Source organism: Syngnathus leptorhynchus, chromosome 10 (genome assembly GCF_054491065.1).
Source record: "Syngnathus leptorhynchus isolate UIUO chromosome 10, UIUO_Slep, whole genome shotgun sequence".
NCBI lineage: Eukaryota > Metazoa > Chordata > Actinopteri > Syngnathiformes > Syngnathidae > Syngnathus > Syngnathus leptorhynchus.
Genome location: NC_141204.1, coordinates 55,057 through 75,069, shown reverse-complemented (window position 1 = coordinate 75,069; position 20,013 = coordinate 55,057). Strand labels below are relative to the sequence as shown.

At 45.5% G+C, this 20,013-nt stretch overlaps 4 protein-coding genes across 10 annotated transcripts; 2 read left to right on the top strand and 2 right to left on the bottom strand.

Moving 5' to 3' along the window:
• Positions 1-250: 250 nt before the first annotated feature.
• Positions 251-4,429, bottom strand: zic2b (zic family member 2 (odd-paired homolog, Drosophila) b). Of its 2 annotated transcripts, XM_085922035.1 has the most exons (3): positions 4,258-4,429; positions 3,014-4,167; positions 251-2,017 (listed from the first exon to the last, which is right to left on the bottom strand). In XM_085922035.1, exons 2-3 carry the CDS (start codon positions 3,549-3,551, stop codon positions 1,407-1,409), a joined length of 1,149 nt encoding a protein of 382 aa, XP_085778161.1. In that variant the 5' UTR covers positions 3,552-4,167; positions 4,258-4,429; the 3' UTR covers positions 251-1,406. The 2 variants fall into 2 exon arrangements, 1 of the variants encoding a protein (XP_085778161.1); XR_015067394.1 differs by lacking the exon at positions 4,258-4,429 and having other exon boundaries at positions 1,872-2,017; positions 2,472-3,165.
• Positions 4,187-14,422, top strand: nvl (nuclear VCP like). 4 transcript variants are annotated; one of them, XM_085922034.1, is made up of 24 exons: positions 4,188-5,067; positions 5,286-5,417; positions 5,864-5,937; positions 6,122-6,189; positions 6,606-6,658; positions 6,748-6,838; positions 6,913-6,955; positions 7,419-7,589; positions 7,900-7,993; positions 8,308-8,396; positions 8,577-8,711; positions 8,831-8,932; positions 9,007-9,124; positions 9,355-9,499; positions 9,607-10,186; positions 10,313-10,417; positions 10,700-10,762; positions 11,203-11,322; positions 11,908-12,007; positions 12,362-12,468; positions 12,831-12,907; positions 13,190-13,275; positions 13,491-13,588; positions 13,814-14,421. In XM_085922034.1, exons 3-24 carry the CDS (start codon positions 5,881-5,883, stop codon positions 13,856-13,858), a joined length of 2,547 nt encoding a protein of 848 aa, XP_085778160.1. In that variant the 5' UTR covers positions 4,188-5,067; positions 5,286-5,417; positions 5,864-5,880; the 3' UTR covers positions 13,859-14,421. The 4 variants fall into 4 exon arrangements, with proteins under 4 accessions (XP_085778157.1, XP_085778160.1, XP_085778159.1 ...); XM_085922033.1 differs by having other exon boundaries at positions 5,216-5,417; XM_085922032.1 differs by lacking the exon at positions 4,188-5,067 and having other exon boundaries at positions 9,607-9,904; positions 9,968-10,186; positions 13,814-14,419.
• A 176-nt stretch (positions 14,423-14,598) lies between these two features.
• Positions 14,599-19,205, top strand: cdt1 (chromatin licensing and DNA replication factor 1). Of its 3 annotated transcripts, none has more exons than XM_085922474.1 (10): positions 14,599-15,175; positions 15,258-15,487; positions 15,610-15,804; positions 15,948-16,093; positions 16,347-16,447; positions 16,517-16,705; positions 16,784-16,927; positions 17,040-17,241; positions 17,352-17,525; positions 17,991-19,205. In XM_085922474.1, the coding sequence occupies exons 1-9, from the start codon at positions 14,714-14,716 to the stop codon at positions 17,513-17,515; spliced, it is 1,833 nt and encodes a 610-aa protein (XP_085778600.1). In that variant the 5' UTR covers positions 14,599-14,713; the 3' UTR covers positions 17,516-17,525; positions 17,991-19,205. The 3 variants fall into 3 exon arrangements, with proteins under 3 accessions (XP_085778600.1, XP_085778601.1, XP_085778598.1); XM_085922475.1 differs by having other exon boundaries at positions 17,646-19,205; XM_085922472.1 differs by having other exon boundaries at positions 17,352-19,205.
• Positions 17,906-19,963, bottom strand: aprt (adenine phosphoribosyltransferase). The gene is made up of 5 exons (XM_085922477.1): positions 19,747-19,963; positions 19,245-19,348; positions 18,883-19,016; positions 18,309-18,387; positions 17,906-18,231 (listed from the first exon to the last, which is right to left on the bottom strand). The coding sequence occupies exons 1-5, from the start codon at positions 19,833-19,835 to the stop codon at positions 18,092-18,094; spliced, it is 546 nt and encodes a 181-aa protein (XP_085778603.1). The 5' UTR covers positions 19,836-19,963; the 3' UTR covers positions 17,906-18,091.
• Between the last annotated feature and the right edge of the window lie 50 nt (positions 19,964-20,013).

The following is a 20,013-nucleotide window of genomic DNA, read 5'->3' as shown; positions in this document are numbered from 1 at the left end:
AATTTTGAAAATCACTGAGCTCAGCGACTCCTGCGTGTCCAGTCTGTTTTAGGTGCAGCCCTACGCCTGATTCAAACGATCAGGACAGTCACTGGCTTGAATCAGGCGTAGGGCTGCACTCGGGCTCCCCTGATTGATACAGTAAGCGCAGCCACCCACCCACCCACCCATCCATCCATCCATCCATCCATCCATCCATCCATCCATCCATCCATCCATCCATCCATCCATAAAAGGCAATAGGGTGAAAGTCATGGCGAATTATTTAGGATCTCAATAGCAAACCAATCATGTCCAATGATTCTTAGTGCTAGTCGAAATGGCTTGAAAGATGTCGTTGATGATGTTTCTACAGAGGCCGATACTTTGTTATTCTTCCGTACGCACGGTCGGAAGCTGGAACGCTGACAAACTCAAGTACCGAGATATCGCTGACTCGCGTTCGCCATCGGCGTACGTATGCTCGGTAAGTAAATGAGGGCTGTTGACGCCTAAGGAATTGTTATGATGAGGAGACTGTTGCAAAGTTATTTTTCGCCAAACATCTTCAATTCAATTCTTCAATGACATTTGGAATGTTTTCAGTCAAGTCAATTGTATCATATAAAGGTCCAGCAAAAAAAATAATAATGTGACTGCAAAGACTTTTGGACCAAACTACAGTCCGGCTTGCATTTGTAATCATCCATTCAAATATTCATAATCATCCCGAAAAAAAAGTGTTGACATCATCAAACACCAATCAATAATAACAAAACAGAACCTCAGGTGAGCATTTTTATCATACAATTGAAATGTGCATAGCAGTGTAGTTCATATTTTTGATGGGAAAAAAGTCGAGCATGTGGCGTCTTGAGGAATTCCGTAGTGAGACCCCCCCCCCTGAGCACTCCTGCCCAGCCCAGCCCTCCACACAGCCTCCTTTGCGGTTCAACAGGTGCGTGCGTGGCAAGATGATCCCAATTGTGCAACTTGGCTCATCATGGTCACTCTGCGGCGCCGGTCTGAAGCGCTCCGGTATCATCTCCTGAGAAGAGTGAGCTTGTGCTGTGCTGTGCCCTTCCCTCCACCTCTCATTCAAGTGAATGAGACACGGTTAGTGTGCCCGCTCACCGTATTTTTTTTTTTTTTTTTACCACCATCAAAATGAGCACGTATAAAATTGTAAGTTCAGCTCTGTACCACGGTCATTGTATGTACTGTATCTTGATGGCGACAGCTAGCGTTGGGCTCATCTAAAACCAGGAAACGGGCCTGTCGCATCAACACCTGCAACATCTGGCTGGGGCCAAGCAAGGGCGTTTGGGTGTGGCGCAGCCAGGGCTAATGTCAAAGCACCTCAACGCATCGCAGCTTCCTCAAACAAAGGGCACAGTTCCACGAGCAAACGCCTAAAAGCCACCATTTTACGTGACATAATCCTCCTCATCGCTTGGTTCCGATTTGATGTCCTCTGGGTGAGGGAGAGCAAAGCTGGATGCTGTAGTTCTGGTACACACGTACCACTCCTTCATGTTTGGAAATTTAGGTATGGCTGGGTTGACTGACAGATGGCTCCTCCCTGGGCTCCTGTGAGTCTGCTGCTGCTGCTGCTGCTGCAGGGCAAGGTCACTCTTCAGTCCCGAAAGAGATAGGTCCAACGGCATTGCCAATTGAGATGAACTTGCCTGTAGCCTGTGGCTTACTTTGTTGGCTGTCGTGTTATCAAAGTCAAAACGAGTCTTTTTATTGTTGGGTGACAGATGGTTCATTTTAAGGTCAAGCGGTTCGAGGAAAGGCTGAGGCGCTGGCTGTTGACGGATGGAGTCGTACAGGTCAAAGGGTTCCGAGGTAGGTGACGATTTGATGTGGACTTTCATGTGCTTGCGTAAAGAGCTTGGATGCGTATAGGACTTGGTACAGCCCAAAGCTTTACAGTCGTACGGTTTTGATGAACTGTGAACTTGGGAGTGCTTCTTGCGGTCACTGCTGTTGGCAAAGCGTCGTTCGCAAAACTCGCACTGGAATGGTTTCTCACCTGGAACGCAAACAAAAGCCACAATCATACGTACGTAGCTTCAGCGAGCGCAAACAGATGACTTTTGTTCCTTTGTCAACCGCTTATCCTGAACCAAACCGTGCTACGACTAGCATCCGTTGATGATTTCATTGGGGCTAGATAGCCACAGCAAATGCACATGTAGCCAGCCCCCCCCCCCCTGACGGAAATCTGTCGTAGCCACGGAGAACCATGTACGCTTGCATTATTTATGTTCCAGTCATGATCCAGTTTCCAATTCAATACATTTTTGTCCACTGTCACAATAACAGAAACTGTAGTTACTTCAGTTCAGGGTGTCTTCTGCCTTTGGCCCCATGTCAATTGCTCCAGCATGAACACGATTGAAAATGGACGCAATGTGTTGTTATTTAGAAGATTCCATTTGAATATGTTTGATTCCAAATCAATATCATTGATCGAATCGACTTACCGTTGTTGAGGAGTCTTTCATCTGGACCATTACGCCACATACATGGCCGGCGGTGTCCAAACTACGGGCCGCGGGCTGATTGCAGCCCTCTCTCCATTTTTTAATGAAATGTTCGAACTAGAATATCACTTCATCTCTTGCCTGAGTGTATTGAACTCCAATAACAGTTATGTAACAAAGACATTGAAATCAAAGCACTCACTGCTTTGAAATTGAAAGCGAGAGGTTTTCAGAGGCAAGTTACAATGCTTTGCTAGGGTTTGTTTCAAAAGCCAACTCAAATGTGACATTTTCAACACCGAGCTCCACATCACACAGACACAATTAATGAAAGCCTTATTTCGTCTCTCTCGGAACGTACAGTAAGTGCAAAGGGCGGATGTGACTCATTAGTGAACCTTGCCATTTTAAACACGGTGGAGATCCTATCCATTGGGGACGGTTGTTGTTGTTGTCTTTTTTCCCCCCTTTCTCTTTTCCTATTCTAATCATGGCTGTCTGTCATTGATACAACGTTACCAATAGAGAATCGTTCATCCTACCAGTGTGGGTGCGAGTGTGGATCTTGAGGTTCTCGGATCGTGCAAACATCTTGCCGCAGTTGGGGAAGGCACACAAGAAGGGCTTCTCCCCGGTGTGCACGCGGATATGGTTGATAAGTTTATATTTGGCTTTAAACGCCTTGCCCTCGCGTACACATTCGTTCCACATGCAGACGTGACTGAGGGTGTCGAGCCCTGATGCGACGTGCTCGGCGGTGACGTGGTCTACCAGGTCGTGCATGGAGCTAAAAGTTTGGTTGCAGACAAACGGAGCCGTCCGCTCAAACCTCTGTCTGGAGGAAATTCGGCCCGTCCACTTGCAAACCAGCTCAGATTTGACGACGGCGGCGGCGGCGGCGCTCCTGTTGGTATTGAATAAACACTCCTTGCCTTCACTGCTACATCGGTCGCTCGAAGGGGCGACGATGTGAACGGCTCTCCTTTGGGCTAGCGAAATGATGCTTGTAGCTCCAGAGTTGTTGTTACCAAGCGGAGCTACCAGGCCATTGTGCCTGGTAACCACAGCTACCCGCTTCATTTCGACTGTCTTGGAGTTATCCAGTCCAAAATGGATCGATCCCACCCAAAGACGTTCTTCGCTCCGTCTCCGTGTCAATGCACAGTGATGACCAAATTCAAACTCGTCCCCGACAGCTCAAGCCTCCATGGTTTTATTTTGTGTGTAAATGAAGGTGAATGGAAGGAAGGCAGGCAGGCAGGCAGGCAGGCAGGCAGGCAAGGAATAGCCGTCGGCAGGCCGCGATCCAATACTATTTGGCGGCGGCGTCCTTGTCTTCCCGATCCCCGCTCCAAAATGTATGGCTTCCACTTTGAATAATAACACGCGTACAAAGCATGTACAATTATAGAATACCATAAAAAGACATTGAATGGTCCTCTTCGAATCCGATTGACAATATTTGAATCACCTTATCCATTTATTATTTGTGGCAGAAGTAAGAAACGAGACCCGGAGAAACCCCACGCAGGCGTAGGGAGAACATGCAAACTCCACACAGGGATGGAATCGAACCCACGCCCCCCCCAATCCAATCCAAACTGCGAGGCAGACGTGCGAACCGCTGTGACGTCACCGTGCTGCCTTGGAAGCACGATGGAAGCATCTTATCATGGAGCTTGAAAGCACAGGGTGGCTACAAAGAATTTCACTTGGATTATTTATGGCTGCCATGTGTGGAGGGTATAGAAAAGCAGTCATTTGTCATTTTATATCTGCATCTCACCAGCTGCTGGATAGATTCGTTTTCCTTGCACTTGACTCGTTTGAACGTTGAATGTGGATCAAATTGGATGGCAAATATACCCCAGTACAGTTGAGGGCGGTAATGCGCCTGCTTACTGGTTAGCCAACTGCCAAACCAATTGGAAAGAATACCTTCGGAGGACGCGACTGGTGAATTTGGACACAGGCCTTGTGCGTCCAAATTCACAGGCTGCGTTCTCCGAAGGCCGCGGGGCACACGTCACGGGACACACGAATGCCGCCGCCTTCAAACTGGCCTTCCTTTCCATGGCGACGACTTTGTTTCTTATTATGACGTTTCCAAATAGTATTTATTTAGGAACATATAAACACAACTGCCAGTTGGTGCCGAACGTAGACATGAAGAAATAAAGTACTCGAGATGTCGAGTGCTTTTTTTCATTTGTGGACTGACCAATAGTTACACAAATAAATCGGGTTTCTGGGTAACGTATCGACATTTCTAAGCATGCCATTTAGCCAGCAAAAATATATATTTATTTGCTCCGATTCGTTGCATGGGTAGGGTAACACCGGCGTGCGGGCTTGTCGCGCCGGAAATGACGCCACGTCGTCGTCGCAGTACCTCCCGTGCGTTGAAGGACGCTACCTAACTATTTGTTTGGAGCTATTCCATCCATCCATTTTCTGTAGAGCCTGTCAATTTTGGACCCAGCTAGCGCTCCGGATCAATAGATTCGCGACGTGAAAACGGACTCGTTTCCGCTTTTTAAAAAGCATTTTTTATGACTATTTCGTGAGGCAATATTTCTGCGAACACGTCTCACAGGTCTGTTTTGCACTCTTCTAAAAAATTCAAAAAAGGGGTAAGGGAGGTGGCATAGCTCTTCCTTGACCTAGTGTTTTTACAAGCAATGCCGAAACGAAAATGCACCTTCACGGTGGAGTTGAATACAAAATTCCCGTGCTTTCGCCAGGGTCGTGATCCTCATGAAGCAGAGTGCTTGATATGTAAGACAGGCACTTTTGTGTCTGTGGCAAATAAAGGTGCCAACGACCTGCAGGCACACATCAGTTCAGCCAAGCACACAAAAGCAGCGAGGGCCGCCGAGAGCCCATCATCCAAAGTCACAGATTTCGTCGTTGTGACCAAAAGTGGAGCCGTCACTGCAGCAGAAGGTAGCTCTGCTTTTCATACAATATGTACATTTGATATTGACCAGACTACATAGTAACGTCCCCAGTTCTTTGGCCAAATATACACTCTTTTGTTCTTTAGAGGGACAAATTGCTGGAAAGCATTTTCATTTTGACGTCTCGTCCCTACATGTGGCGAACACGTGTTTCATACCACCTTTGTTTGTGCTGGTTCGGTTGAATGAAAGTTAAAGGGAGCTATAAATTGCGCATAATCATGATGTTGACTTCATTACTCTTTGGATGCAAGTAAATGTTTTGCCGTGACTGGCAATTCTCTTGCGAGCGTTGTTTTGCCGTGACCTTTAAAAAAAAAAAAAAAATTAAACAGTTGCCTAACATAGATGATACATTAAAAAAAAAAGTCTCTGAGTCATGTGTCAAACCAAACAGGAGAAACTTTCAATTTTCTTTTCCTCATTTAAAAGTCTCCAAATCAGAGAGCATGAAGAACCGAGGTGCTGGCTGCTTGGATGTTCGGCTCAGACAGAGATTGGAACAGGTATGTACGTCTTCTCTTTCCGTTGCCTGTTTGGACTGTATTTTTTCAAGTATGGAAGTTGTGATTTACCGTCCGTCAGTCAGTCCACCCATGCCCTCTACTAGTGCGTGTTGGAACTTTCAATAGGATGGTGTTTGAATTTGTCAAAAACCCCAATCTGTGTTCAATTTCAATTCTTTTTCAGTATTTGGCTTCCTGCACTAATGCTGTAGATCTGTGCTCTGCTGCTCTAGAACTTCAAAAACAATACAGGTGAGGGCTTAACAGTAGGGATGCACTGTGTGTGTGTGTGTGTGTGTGTGTGTGTGTGTGTGTGTGTGTGTGTGTGTGTGTGTGTGTGTGTGTGTGTGTGTACACGGTACATTTTGAGAAGTTAAAGTTGATACGTTATTTTTTTGGGTCAAATTTATCTTGGATGTCACACCCAAATTTGTGTTTAGAAAAAGAAGGGTTTGACTTCACTTTTGGACTTCTTTTGGGTGCAATAAAAGTCACAATAAATATTGTCAAAATGCTCAAATTTGAACTGTGCACGTTGCTCAACCTTAAATTCAACAGCAATATTTAGGCATTGTGAAGATGATTAAATCCAAAGACTTCATTTTTTTATGAATAAAGTTTGCCGTTCTATTGTTTTCATGCTCATTTGAAAGATTGATTATTTGTAGAATGGAGTATGGTAGAAGAAACAAGACGGCATTCAGAATTCAAGTTGAGAAAGGTAGGTCGGATAAGATAAGAATGGCAACTTTGTTGACATTGAAATGTCTCCATCTTTAATTGCACTCTTTGCTCCCACTCTGCTCCCAGTATACCAAGCAATCAAATGGGAGTCTGGGCCGGATGAAGTGGAAAATGCCCACCTGACAAAGCGAACTAAGCACGTCCTGGATGAATCCAGGTAATTAGTGCACATTTGGCTGCATCTCTGCGCTCGGCATCGTGCGCTGACATCACGGCGTTTGGGCTTCATAGTGACGACGACGGCAGCAATTCGGAAGATAGACCGGATCATCCCGTAAGTGACTCTTTACCTGCCACAAGTCACACTCGGCAATATTATTTGTCATTGCAAAATGACGATTGTTGCTTTAGATTAGGATACCCTATGCCCGGGTTCCCCAATTTGTGCTCAGGAACCAGAGCGGGAACATTGAATTCCTGCTCATGTGAATTCCAGCTGCATACTTTGGGCTAGGAAAGCCAAATAAATCCGATTGACGATGTATGCAAACACCCTTTGACGGGACGGATAAAGGTAGCGTTAAAAGCCTAAAATGTTTCAAGGAATAAACTCGGGTTCAAATGTCGTAGGTATGTAAAAAAAAAATCCGTATAGTACGTACTGTCGTTCTGCAACATGGATATTCAGAGAAAGTGACAATGAGTTGAAAATGAAGCTAAGTGGTATTGTTTCACGCGGCCCACAAACTCCTTGGCCTTCACGAGTGACTCTTTGTCATCTTTCTCGCCTCCTGCAGAACAGCAGTCACATGAACAGCTCTCTTGCGTCTCTATACCGGAACGCCGATTCGAGCGAGATGCCGGATGCCAGTAAAGTGTCCGCAGGCGGCTGGTTCATTGATCGAGGCAAAAGGTCTGCAAAGAACAACATCTTCATCGACCTGAGCCAAGATCAGCCGAGCGACGCGGTGAGTGTGAACGGGAACGCGCACAAGCGAGCGACACATTTGCTCAGATTGACTTGCATGCACCATTTGGAGTCTACTTTGATAAATCTCTGATTTGAGCATCATCTACAGCTTAAGAGAATTGAAAAACTCGCCATCTCTGGATTGGAGTGAGTGGTCGAAAGCCATAAAAGCAAAGTTATCGTCCGAGTCTTCCTTCCTTTTTTCATCTCGCGCCGGGTCGAAGTCATCCGATGGCTTTCTGTTTCCACATAGTGGCTAGTTCGACGACAGATACTTGTGAAAACGTTTGTATTTTTTGGATCAACAGAAAGACCTTTCAACATCGGAGTCCTCCAAAAGGTCAGCGAAAAGGAAAAAGAGCCCTGAAGAAAATGCAACGAGCCTGACTTCCAGCAAGAAAGGTCAGAAACTCCTACTCGAGTAGAACCGTTCCGATTTGACAACGCCGGCCAAATTTGAATTCCGAGTTGGCCACGTGAACAAAGGAGGATTCCCCCCATTTCCCCGTTGGCTTCAAAAGTCAGCTATCAATTGGCACCAAAGTTTCCATGGCAGGCAGCTCAAGAGCCTCGCTCACCAGGGTCGGTCGGTCGGTCGGTCAGTCGGTTCGGTCTATTTCCTTTCACTGCTCAGCAGACATGAAATGAGCAGCTGTCAAGAGAGTTTTCAAGATGCACCCGGATGCAAACAATCCCAATCTTATTGACAAATGCAGGAACACCCTTGGAAAAATCCAGATGGACAAAGTTGCAGTATCCCACTCTTAAGTTTGAAGATGTTGGTGGTAATGAGGAGACATTGAAGGTAAGGTATACTTTTCATCAGTACTGTTAACACAATATACTACATATTCTGTACAGTAGCACCAGAAATGTTCATCGTACTGTCGTCATTTTCTACTCCAGACCTGCCTGGTTTTTCTGCTTTGTGTTTTCACTTCAATCCGTGTGACGCCTTTTGACTCCATGCCCCGCTTTTCTTCAGGACGTGTGTAAACTGCTCATCCACATGCGGCACCCCGAGATATACCAGCACCTGGGTTTGGCTCCTCCGAGGGGCTTTCTCCTCCATGGACCTCCCGGCTGTGGCAAGACCCTGCTGGCGCAAGCTGTGGCGGGGGTGAGTTGAGATCCACCACATTCCGAGATGTTGCTGACATCCATCACGGGATGCGATCGTTTTCAGCACACACATCATCTTGTGAAGTCAGGGATGGCTGAGTGTCCATTCCATTTCAGGAACTGGACCTGCCCTTGCTCAAAGTGTCCGCTCCGGAACTAGTGTCTGGAGTATCAGGAGAGTCGGAGCAGAAGCTCAGGGAGCTCTTTGACCTCGCTGTGGTTGGGCGACTTGATTTGACAAACAAATCCACGTCCGTGCCTAAATTGCTGTTTGAAGCGTCTTTCTGTTGCAGAGCTCAGCTCCGTGTATCCTGTTTATTGATGAGATCGATGCTATAACACCAAAGAGAGAAATGGCCTCCAAAGACATGGAAAGGAGGATTGTAGCCCAGCTCCTCACCTGCATGGATGGTAGGTAGCTACATGCAAACCAACAAACGTGCAGGCCCGTACGTACGTGGACAAAATTGGCCTGAATAAGAAGAATTTCTGCAAAAACAATGTCTATGCAGCGGACCTCTTTATAGAGTACATTTGATTCCCCAAATCATTTTGTCTTTAGGAATAGTGAAATAAATGCAATTCCCAGAGAGCCTTCAAGTTGAAAGTAAGGTTTTGTTCCCCCACAAACCTCCTGACAGACTTGAACAACATCTCATTTGCAACGCAAGTGCTGGTCATCGGCGCTACCAATAGGCCCGACTCCCTGGACCCCGCCCTGCGTCGGGCCGGACGCTTTGACAGAGAGATATGCCTCGGTATCCCGGACCAACAATCCCGTCTCAGGTCGGTGAAGAGCCATCAAGTGTAAACCTTGTCAGGAACTTCCATCTTGGAGTAGTAACTTGTTTGGCGCTCTCACATATAGCCGGGCAAATGTGGTGTTTTGTCAGGATTTTGAAGACGTTGTGTCGGAAGCTGAAGATTCCGGAAGGTTTTGACTTTGGCAAGCTGGCTCGCCTCACCCCGGGATACGTAGGTGCCGATCTCACGGCGCTTTGCCACGAAGCGGCCATGAACGCGGTCAACAGGGTTCTCTTGGCGGTCAAAAGGCCAGAGGAAATCAAAAGCGAGGTCCCGGACCACGATTGGCCGCGTGCTACGGAAGCGGCGGCAAACGACAGCGGCGAGCAAAAGCGTCCGGCGTGGCCTCCTAAGAACGCAGCGGCGGCTGACGACCAGCATCTGCCGGTAAGGACCTATCCCGACCGGATCGATATGGTCAAGCTCCGTCCGGGACTCGCTTTCTCTCAGGGGGAGCTGCGGCACCTGCTGCGACTGCTCAAGAACGCCAACGCCCTAGCAGAGAACGAGCTGAGCGGCCTCTCCATGATCATGTCCGACTTTGAGGCGGCTCTTTCCCACGTGCAGCCTTCGGCCAAGAGGGAGGGCTTTGCCACCGTGCCTGATGTCACCTGGGACGATGTGGGAGCCCTTCGTGAAATAAGAGAAGAGCTTACAATGGCCATCTTGGTAAAGCGCTTTGACCTGCATGTATAGATATGTACCTAGTAGTATATAGTATAGTATATACTGTATGTAAATGACGGACTCTAACAGCATACCATGTGTCATGCACGCTCGCACGCACGCACGCAGGCTCCAGTGCGCTCCCCTGAGCAGTTCAGGGCTCTCGGGCTGAGTGCGCCATCAGGACTGCTGCTGGCTGGTCCCCCGGGCTGTGGAAAAACCCTTCTCGCTAAGGTTCTCCAAGACACTAACATGTCATTATTAAGGTTCTCCGAGACACAAACACCACTAACGTGTCAATATTGTGCTACGCAGGTCTGTATTATCCATTGGCTTAGAACTATCGTTCTCAGAGTCAGTTTGATTGAAATAATCCCCCCACACACACACACACACACACACACACACACACATACAAGTTTTGTTCTGAATTCATAACGAGTGCAACTCCTATTTGGCAAAATGTGAGAAAACCACGTTTTGCACATTGCCTGATGTTTGAATGCGCGGTTCCAGGCGGTGGCCAACGAGTCGGGTCTCAACTTCATCTCTGTCAAAGGTCCAGAGCTTCTCAACATGGTGAGTGAGTGAGTGAGTGAGTGAGTGAGTGAGTGAGTGAGTGAGTGAGTGAGTGAGTGAGTGAGTGAGTGAGTGAGTGAGTCAGTGAGTGAGTCAGTGAGTGAGTCAGTGAGTGAGTCAGTGAGTGAGTCAGTGAGTGAGTCAGTGAGTGAGTCAGACAGACAGACAGACAGACACAGACAGACAGAGCACGCGGCTGGATAGATGGGTGTCGCGGCGCAGTACTCCAGACTAGCTTCTTGACTGCACGGCGATACGTGTAGGACATTTGCTAAGTGTTTTTACTCTGTGAAAATCCATCATTGTGCCCGATTTTTCTGACATGACGCCAATGATAATGTGTACACGTGCGATTACGAAACGACCAGGCCTTTTTGTAGCACGGCATCAACCAAATACTGAACTGTCACCGCCCGTGCATGTCCTTTCTTTTTCTTCAGTATGTTGGTGAAAGTGAGCGAGCGGTGAGACAAGTCTTTCAAAGAGGCCGTAACTCTGCTCCTTGCGTCATCTTCTTTGATGAAATCGATGCTTTATGTCCTCGACGTTCAGGCCACGAGGTAAGGACACGTGTGCTCGGCGGTATTTGCGGCTTGCCCGTCGAGTCCTTTTGTTTTCCGTAACAATAGTATCTGGTTTCAACATGCTATTCTGATTAATAGCTTGCCAACAATCCAAGTCTTTCTTTCAGCGCTCTTGAAATGACTGAGGGCGTGATCACGCAACCATCAAGCATTTCATGATTGAAACGAAGGCTGGCTGTATTGAGCACCGATTTTTGGTTTTTTTTGTGCACGCTAATAGTTGCTTATTAAGTGTGCACACAAAGACATTTTCCGAAGAAAGCCAGAATCTCCCTTCTACTCTCTGAAATATTCAAGTTTGGGGTTTTGAACGTTTTGGTTGCCCGAAAGCACTGGAGTTGTTCCGACCCAAATTGAATCCTCAAAACGACAGCTTTGCTAATAATTGTGCACGCGGTGGTGGGATGCCCAAATCCATCCATCCATTCTCTAGCGCTTATTCTCAGAAGCCTAAGGCAAATACTACCCGACTGTTTTCCAATTATTCCTAGAATTGCATCGTAAAATGAATGCCCACATCTTTTTACGGTCCGCTTTGAAACTCCTGTTGTTTCTATCCAGTCAGGAGCCAGCGTTCGCGTGGTGAACCAGTTGCTAACAGAAATGGATGGCTTGGAAAGTCGGCGCCAAGTCTTTATTATGGCTGCGACCAACAGACCAGGTAATGATCCGGCTTTTGGGAAACCCATATTCATGTTTTAGGATATCCATGTAAGGCCAGCCCAAAACAGCCTCAGTGCGTGCTGTCGCGTACGTCAGCATAATGACGTCGTCACCTCTTCACATTGGCTGAATACACGATTCTCGGAAGAGAGTGAGACTCCCAACGCCCACCGCCAGCCAAGCCAAACAAAGAAAGTTGATCAAGCGTACCGTACTAATCACGGTGAAGCCTCACAGTTACGAGCGACTTTGATTGGGCGGGGGTGTTACTCCTCGCTTCTGTGGTTGAATAGCTAGGGTTATTTTTGTTTTACTTCATAACAATATATAATTGTTCCTTTTTTTTCCCCAGATATCATTGATCCCGCCATACTGAGACCGGGTCGTCTAGATAAAACATTGTATGTGGGTTTGCCACCCCCAGCTGACCGCCATGCAATTCTGCTTACCATTACAAAGGTAAAGCATCTGACTTTTATACTTTGCTTTACATTACATTGACCAGGGCTGTGTAAATGTTTTCGTTCGAGGGCCGCACTGATGAAAAGGCAAGGATGCAAAAATCCGTCTAGCAAACGATATATAGTGTTCACAGCCATTGTATTCCTTTGTTCAGACGAATTGAGCAATTTGTCTGAACAAAGGAATGCAATGACTATCATCAATGGAGAAATCATGAACACAATTAGTTATTTTAAAAAAACTGTTACTTAACCGCTGTCTATTAAAACTGATAGGACAAATGGTTTGACTCACAAATAAGGCTCATGCATATATACACATAATAGAAATGATGATATATTTTTTTATCTATCCTGTAGAATGGAACCAAACCTCAGCTGGACCAAGATGTTAGTCTGGAAGAGATTGCTTATGATGAACGCTGTGACTGCTTCACGTAAGTCTCAAATGGAAATGTCAGCAGTCTTTTTTTTTTTTTTTTTTTACATGCACACATGCACGCGCGCACGCACACACACGCACGCACGCACGCACGCACACGCGTCCCCAATTGACTGGCGGATGTTGTAGCAACAAATGTATTATTAAGCCTCTGTTTAGAATATGGGTATTCAGTAGTACTGTTACAGCACTCTGATTACATGCTTATTCAGTGTCTACGTGTTAGTCTGTTTTTTTTTCTTTTAAATCCTAATTTAATCCTATCTGTTTGCTACAGTGGTGCTGACCTGACTGCATTAGTGAGGGAAGCATCAGTTAATGCTCTGAAGGCCTACCTGAAGTCCCAGCCTATTCAATCGTCTGGTAACTTCAATTCTATTGTAAAATGTCATTTGTTAAACGAGCTCCTTCAAGCTTTTTATAATTTAGGTACATTTTCATTGACTCTGATTAATGGTAAGACTAAATACCAAAATATTGTATACCTGCAGCCCATATTATACTGTATTTGTCGTGTTTGTAAGGGGGAAAAGAGGGAACAGGAAAATAAGTGTTAAAAAATTGCTTTTTTTACACAGGCCATACATTGTCCTTTGAACCTGTCGCTGATATCAGAGTGAGCAAAAAGAATGTGGAAGATGCCTTAAGAAAGGTTAAACCATCAGTGTCAAAAAAGGTAAATGATCAAAAGTGGAATTGATAACCATGTCATCCATCCACTTGAATCAACGCTATGATTCAGCCTCTTTTGGCCTACTTCACGTAAAAGAAATTAGGAAAAAAAAAAAAGACCATTAAAAAGTAGTAAATGCCATCTGACGAGGTATTATTATTTTGATCCACCTTTACCTAAAAAATATCATGCAACATGTTGTGACTCGACACATGTATTTCTTTGCAGGACCAGATGATGTATGAGCAGCTGAAAATTTCCCTGAGAGGATAAGTGCAAGACCAAAAAAGGATTCCCAGTTTACAATTCACCATCATAAAAAAATGCTCTTATATTACAATGTAAACATTTGTAGCCCTCATTAAATTTCTACATAGGAAAAAAAAGTGGAGCTAATGTTTTGCTGTTTTGAATCAGCTATATCTATATTTTCAATCAGTTTTTTCTTTTGAATTACATGACTAACCAAGCACACTTCAACAACAACAAAATTGGGATTTCCTGCTGTATACAACTCATGAGTGGCAAATGACAATTTTGTAACGTCTTAGAATTGAAATGTTTATATGGGGAGCTTTATCTGATATGACATTAATATGTGATTAATTAGATAAAATAACTACAAATTCTGTAATTAATTGTATTGTTCTTTCTCATCACCTGACAGTATATGTACACTGTCAAACTTGAAACAAAGGACAAAAACACTTTAAACCAAAATGAATGGACAATGAAGGCGCAAGCGACCTACCACGAAATGTTAGGGTAGCACCAAGCACACTACCATACGGACAATTTTTTTTTTTTTTTTTTAAACAACTTTTGCCAAGTGCATGCCGTACATGTTTTGCTGTAGAGACAGAAAATAACATGGCGGAGGGAGAAAGCAATGTATTCCGACCGGACAGGATTAGAGCTTGGCAACGTAAAATGGCCGTTGGTGGCTTCACCCCTCCGACGGCAAATCAGCCGCATAGTAGGGGCGGGGCGGGGTGGATATGTGGGCGCGGCTTATTCCATTCAGCGGGAAAATTGTTTGTCCTTCCTGTTATCACGACCGTCCGACAAGGTGGGCTTTCATTCGGCTACGACTCAAGGCTGCTCAAGTTTCCGCAGGACTTATTAATCATGTCGCAGGCTCTGGTAACAGATTTCTTCTCTCGTCGTAAGAAAAGGACGGCCGATTCGGTCAAACCGAGTCGTGCTGCTAGTGGTGGTGGTGGTCGTGGCTCGTCCAAAAGCAGCGCGGGCAAAACAAGAGCAGTCGCCTCTTCCTCCTCAAACGAAGACCTTTTCTCGAAGTCGTCCCCAAGTCAAGCCCGTGATGACCTTCTGCCAATCGTCGACGCGGTAGCAAGTTCACCGAAAGGAGCGTGTGATCTTTCCAAAGATAACCCCCCCACAGCTCGGATTCCAAAGCGAACCTCTCTCAATGCAAAACTTGGGACGGACGCAGTGTTGGGCTCCACGGAACACAGCGCAGCAAAGAAGCGTCAAATAGAAGTTTGTTCTGTCGACACAATGAAGGTTCAAGATAAAACGACAAGATTGAGCAGGAACAAACGTATCCCCGTTCATCCCGACGAACAGGTAATGTTTTGGTTCCCAGCCAACTTCTTTAGCTAAATGTACGACATATGAACTTGGCAAAAACTTTCACTCCATCTTTCAGGCTCATTGCAGAGAAACGATTACGTCCCATAATCCGCTCATTGGGAGGCTGAAGAAACAAGCCGATGACCCCGGCACGACTTGTGTTTCGCCATCATCCGTTTCATCCTCCGTTGCTGTGTCAATGGCAGCTGTGACGCGAGCAAAAGAGCTTGCAGCTAAAGTTAAGAAGGCCAAGGAGAAAGACTCAGAGGATGAAAAGTTACAGAAAGAGCTGCAAGTTGAGGAAAGGTGAGGTTTTTTTTTTGTCGTTTTTCTCGTTCATGCGGTAAGATAGAAAAGTTAAGTTCAGTTGTCTTTGTGTGCCTTGACATGTGAAAAAATTGACAATAAAGCGGACTTCCGTCTCACAGCGTTCACCAACCAGCATACCAGAAGTATCACAACCTAGCCCAGGACACTCCCCCGGGCCTCTCCCTGCCCTACCACTTCAAGGTGCTGGCCGGGATGTTTAGGAGCACGGACACGGTGGTCGCCATGCTTTTCAACCGTTTGGAGACTGCCACTTTGGCCAAGATCAAAAAGGGAGTCCAGGACATGATGCACAGGTAAACGTGAGCATACTGAAAGCAGGGACTCCCTCAGGGAAGCGTGGCTCTCGCTGGATGCTAGCGTATTTACAATCGTATGGGAGGCATGGCTCTCGCTGGATGCTAGCGTATTTACAATTGTATCTTTTGGCTATCTGCAGACGCTTTGAAGAACACCACATTGGCCAAATGAAGACGGTCTTCCCTGAGGCCTACGCCTTCAGACAGGAGAAGAACATCCCGACATACAACAACTGTATCAAGAAAAGCAGCTACCAGCTGACTGTGGAACCTGTACTTTGCTGTGGTGTGTAAACCTTTCCGTTACTGTATTTTTGCTCCAAGCCCTCTGTGGCCACTTCATGTCAGTCCACATCGGAAAAGCCAAGGCCATTTTGAGCTGTTGTTGACCTAAGACTTTCTCTCTTGGCGTTTGTGTAGGATAAATGGATTCGTAGCCAATCGTTTTCATTGAGTTTTGCCACAAGTCATCTGCTCATGAGATTGTCTAGGCCAGTGGATGTTGATCAATTCACTCAATGTCCATTTATCATTTCTAGGCCAAAAGGAAGGTCGACCCGCATTGACGGCCTCTGCTCTTTTGGAGAGACGACGCATCTTCCATCACAAGCTGCTTTCCATTGTCAAAGAGCACCACAAGGTCAGTTGGACGTGTTTTTTTGCTTTGGCAACAAACGGAGGACTTCAAACCCAATCCCTTCATTTTCAGCTTTTCCTCTCCTCGTTAAAACCTCCACTCTGCGTGCCAGAAGACAAATTGACGCGCTGGCACCCGAACTTTAACGTGGACACGGTCCCAGCTGTGCAAGCAAGCTTACTGCCGCAACCTCCTCGCGTGGACAAACTGGCAACTGCACAGGAGGTTTTGGACAAGGCCCAATCTCTCATCACACCCAAGGTCTGGCAAATGGATTTTCTAGATTATTAACCCATTTTCAGTGGAAATGAAATGGGATCTCCCCCCCCTCTCACCTAGATGGAGAAAGCACTGGTTTCTCTGGTTGAGAAGGCAGAAGATCAAAGAGAGACGTTGCCACAAAATGTGACCCGCGAGCAAACATCAGCTTCACTTTGTATTCCAAATGTCCTGAATGGAGTCTCGCAGTCCTTGTTAGACAGAGTAAGTAGTTTACTTTTGTTGTTGTTGTCGTCGTCGCCGCACCATTGGCACAATAATTATCACGATACCGTGTCGTCGTTTGTTAGCGCACCCTTGCTTCTTTTTCTTCTAGATTAGGGCAAAGGAAGCCCAGAAGCTGCAGGCGGCCATGACCCGAAGTCCATCTCAGGAAGAACGTCTCTCCATGATGTCCCGGCTCGGGGAGCTAGCTCGGATTCTTCGAAATGTTTTTGTGTCTGAAAAAAAACAAGCTTTAAATATGGAAGTCCTTTGTAAGCGGATGGTCACCAGCTCCAGATCGGCTTTCACTTCAGGTTAGTCGCCACCAAAAAGATTTTTGTTTGCGTATCATCTGGAAAAGTGCACTCTGTTCCGCTTTCCTAAAGGATTTATTCTCTCTCTCTCTCTCTCTCTCCCCCTTTAGGTGAAATGGAGAAACACATCCGATTGCTGGCGGAGCTCAACCCCCAGTGGCTTTCCATACATCCAGTCAGGAAGGACTTGTACCTTAAATTGAACAAGCACTTGGACCTGAGTGTAATTCTGGACAAATTGACTTGTAACCTTGGCCAAGAGGAGAAATTCTAACTGCAATTTGGTGAGCCAGCCCGCCACATGAACTCGTTCACCTCATTCATTAAGGGTTGCTATGCAAATGTTTAAGGAATCGTGTTTTGTTCCCCTCAATTAATTGTATTGCTTGCGTTTTTTTATACAGGTATAGCTGTAGATAATTGATGGAGAGTTTTGTGAGCAAATATTAACGAGCAAAAATTAAAGGAACAAAAACATCTCACGTCATCTGAGAAAGATGGCGTTGGAAAGGAAGGCAAATGTTTGGCTCCATTTACTTCTTACTGAATGACACGAAACACACGCGGTCGCCACACTTTTTGGGAGTGTTAAAAACAGCCTCACAAACCCACTTTTGAACACTGTTTAGTTCATTTTTACTATACCTCCAGCAATGAATTGTCATTATTCATTTGAAAAGATCGTAGTATTTATTTTGTTCACCAACGTCACTGGAATTAGAGTTTTTTTTTTGTTTTTTTTTTTACAGACCATGAAATAATACAGGTTGAAGAGGATACATTTTTGGATGGCGTACTAAAAGGCCAATAGCCAGCCGTCCAACATAGTCGAGAAAGAATGCCATCGTACTCAGTACTGAACCAGAGAGAATACACTGTGCGCTTTCAGTCTGTCAATGCCTTTCAGTTCCGTCAGCTCGATCACCACCATGCAGCCTTGAATAGCCGCGTGTCGTTTCTTCAGGAGTTCACAAGCTGCAAACAGAGTACCTAGAGAAGCATTGAAAACCGATTCAGAATGCCGCTCAGAGAAACATTTGGCTTGGACAGCAAATTAAAGAGCTCACCTCCAGTTGCGAGAAGGTCATCAACAAGCACTACTTTCTGCCCCGGTGTGATTGCATCCTCTTGGATCTCTACTTCTGCCTGAAACCGTACCATCAATTGGATGGATACCTAGAACCAAATGCGGTGGAAATGTCCACCGCGGACTGGTCCCGAGTAGACACAAAAAAAAAACATTCCCTACTCCAGCAAAATCTATTTATTACCTCTCAATCCTAAACACAGATTTTTTTTTTTTTGTAAGATAGAACAAAACTACGGAGTTTAGAATAGTGCGAAATAAAAGGAGGACTGTAATGCATGACACTGTCGCCCTGTTTCCTGGCGTAGGCAACAAAAGGAGAAATGCGTGCTTACCAAGCCAGCACTGGTGTCACCAATGACTCATGTTTATTCCCGCTCTCGCAAGATCCGGCCAGGCCCAAGTGAGCCTTGATCACGCGATTAAAACAAATCAAATTCACGGCGTTACACAGGCCAAATTGATACTACTACTATTTCTATTAAGGCAGGAAATGTAGTGGCTTCATGACACATTCAGCAGCATTTGGAGTGTGACTTCTTGTGCGCTTGTACCTTGCCATACTCCAAATCGTAGGCCACAGACGCGGTGGCTCCTGGGAGTTTTCCTTTCTTCCTGACCATGACAAAGCCAACTCCCAGCCGCTGGGCAAGAAGAGGCCCAAAAAGGAAACCACGCGCATCTAAACCTACCAGTCAAACACAAAACATAGTATGGCTTTGTACTCTGCCAAAATCATCCTGATAACAGCGCAGGCACTACTGTGACAAAGAATTCCGAGCTGCTTTTTTTTTTATTTATTTTTTTAGAATCAATTTGGATGAGAGGCAAAACTTTTGGTAGCCACTACAATAAAACAGATCTCTTGCAAATCAGATTGTCTACATTAGATGGTGATTGAAGTGAGGCTTCTTACCTACGATCAGATCCACCTCCCACTTTTTGGTTTTCACATGCTCTTCAAAGAGGTCAATAACTGCTGTTAAGGCAGTTGGCTCCTTCAGGATGGGACAAATATCTCTGGAGGAGACACACAAATGGATATTTTATATCCATGAGAATCAGTGAGCCACACCAGTTATTAGGTCAAATAGCAGTCAAGAATGTGGCATTAAAATTGGCTAGAAAATCAATGTGATCATATTTCATTTATAAGTGGGCGTGCACAAGTATACAGTCAAATCTGCACAAGTTGACAAAAATCCAAAAGAATTGAGCAAGTTCAGGATTCTTTTCACGTCAAAACCTGCTTCCGGGTACTCACTCGTTCATTTAATGCCTTATTCGTTCAAAACTAAAGAGAAATAGATCATGTGCGCTTGCCAGAGCATATTTGAAAAGCGTTGGTCAGTCAGCCAAACGTTTTAGGAGTAATAGATCAGACGCAGCAACCTTTTTCGGAGTGATCGATCTGTTACCTGAACAAGATGCCCTTCTTAGGAAAGTCTGGAAAGGCATGGATATGCCGACGAAGCAGTTGAATTTGGGATTCGGAGCGTCCTTCCATTGAAGTGACAAGCACTGATCCTTAATGTCCACTTACTTGGGCTGCTGTTTGCTATACGCTTGTCTTAAGCGTATAAAGTTCATGACAACACTCGCGCATGCGTCCTGAATCGCAAACGACGGCAAGAACACTAAGTCAAAAATATATGTATGTATTTTTTTTTTTTTTTTTTTAACGC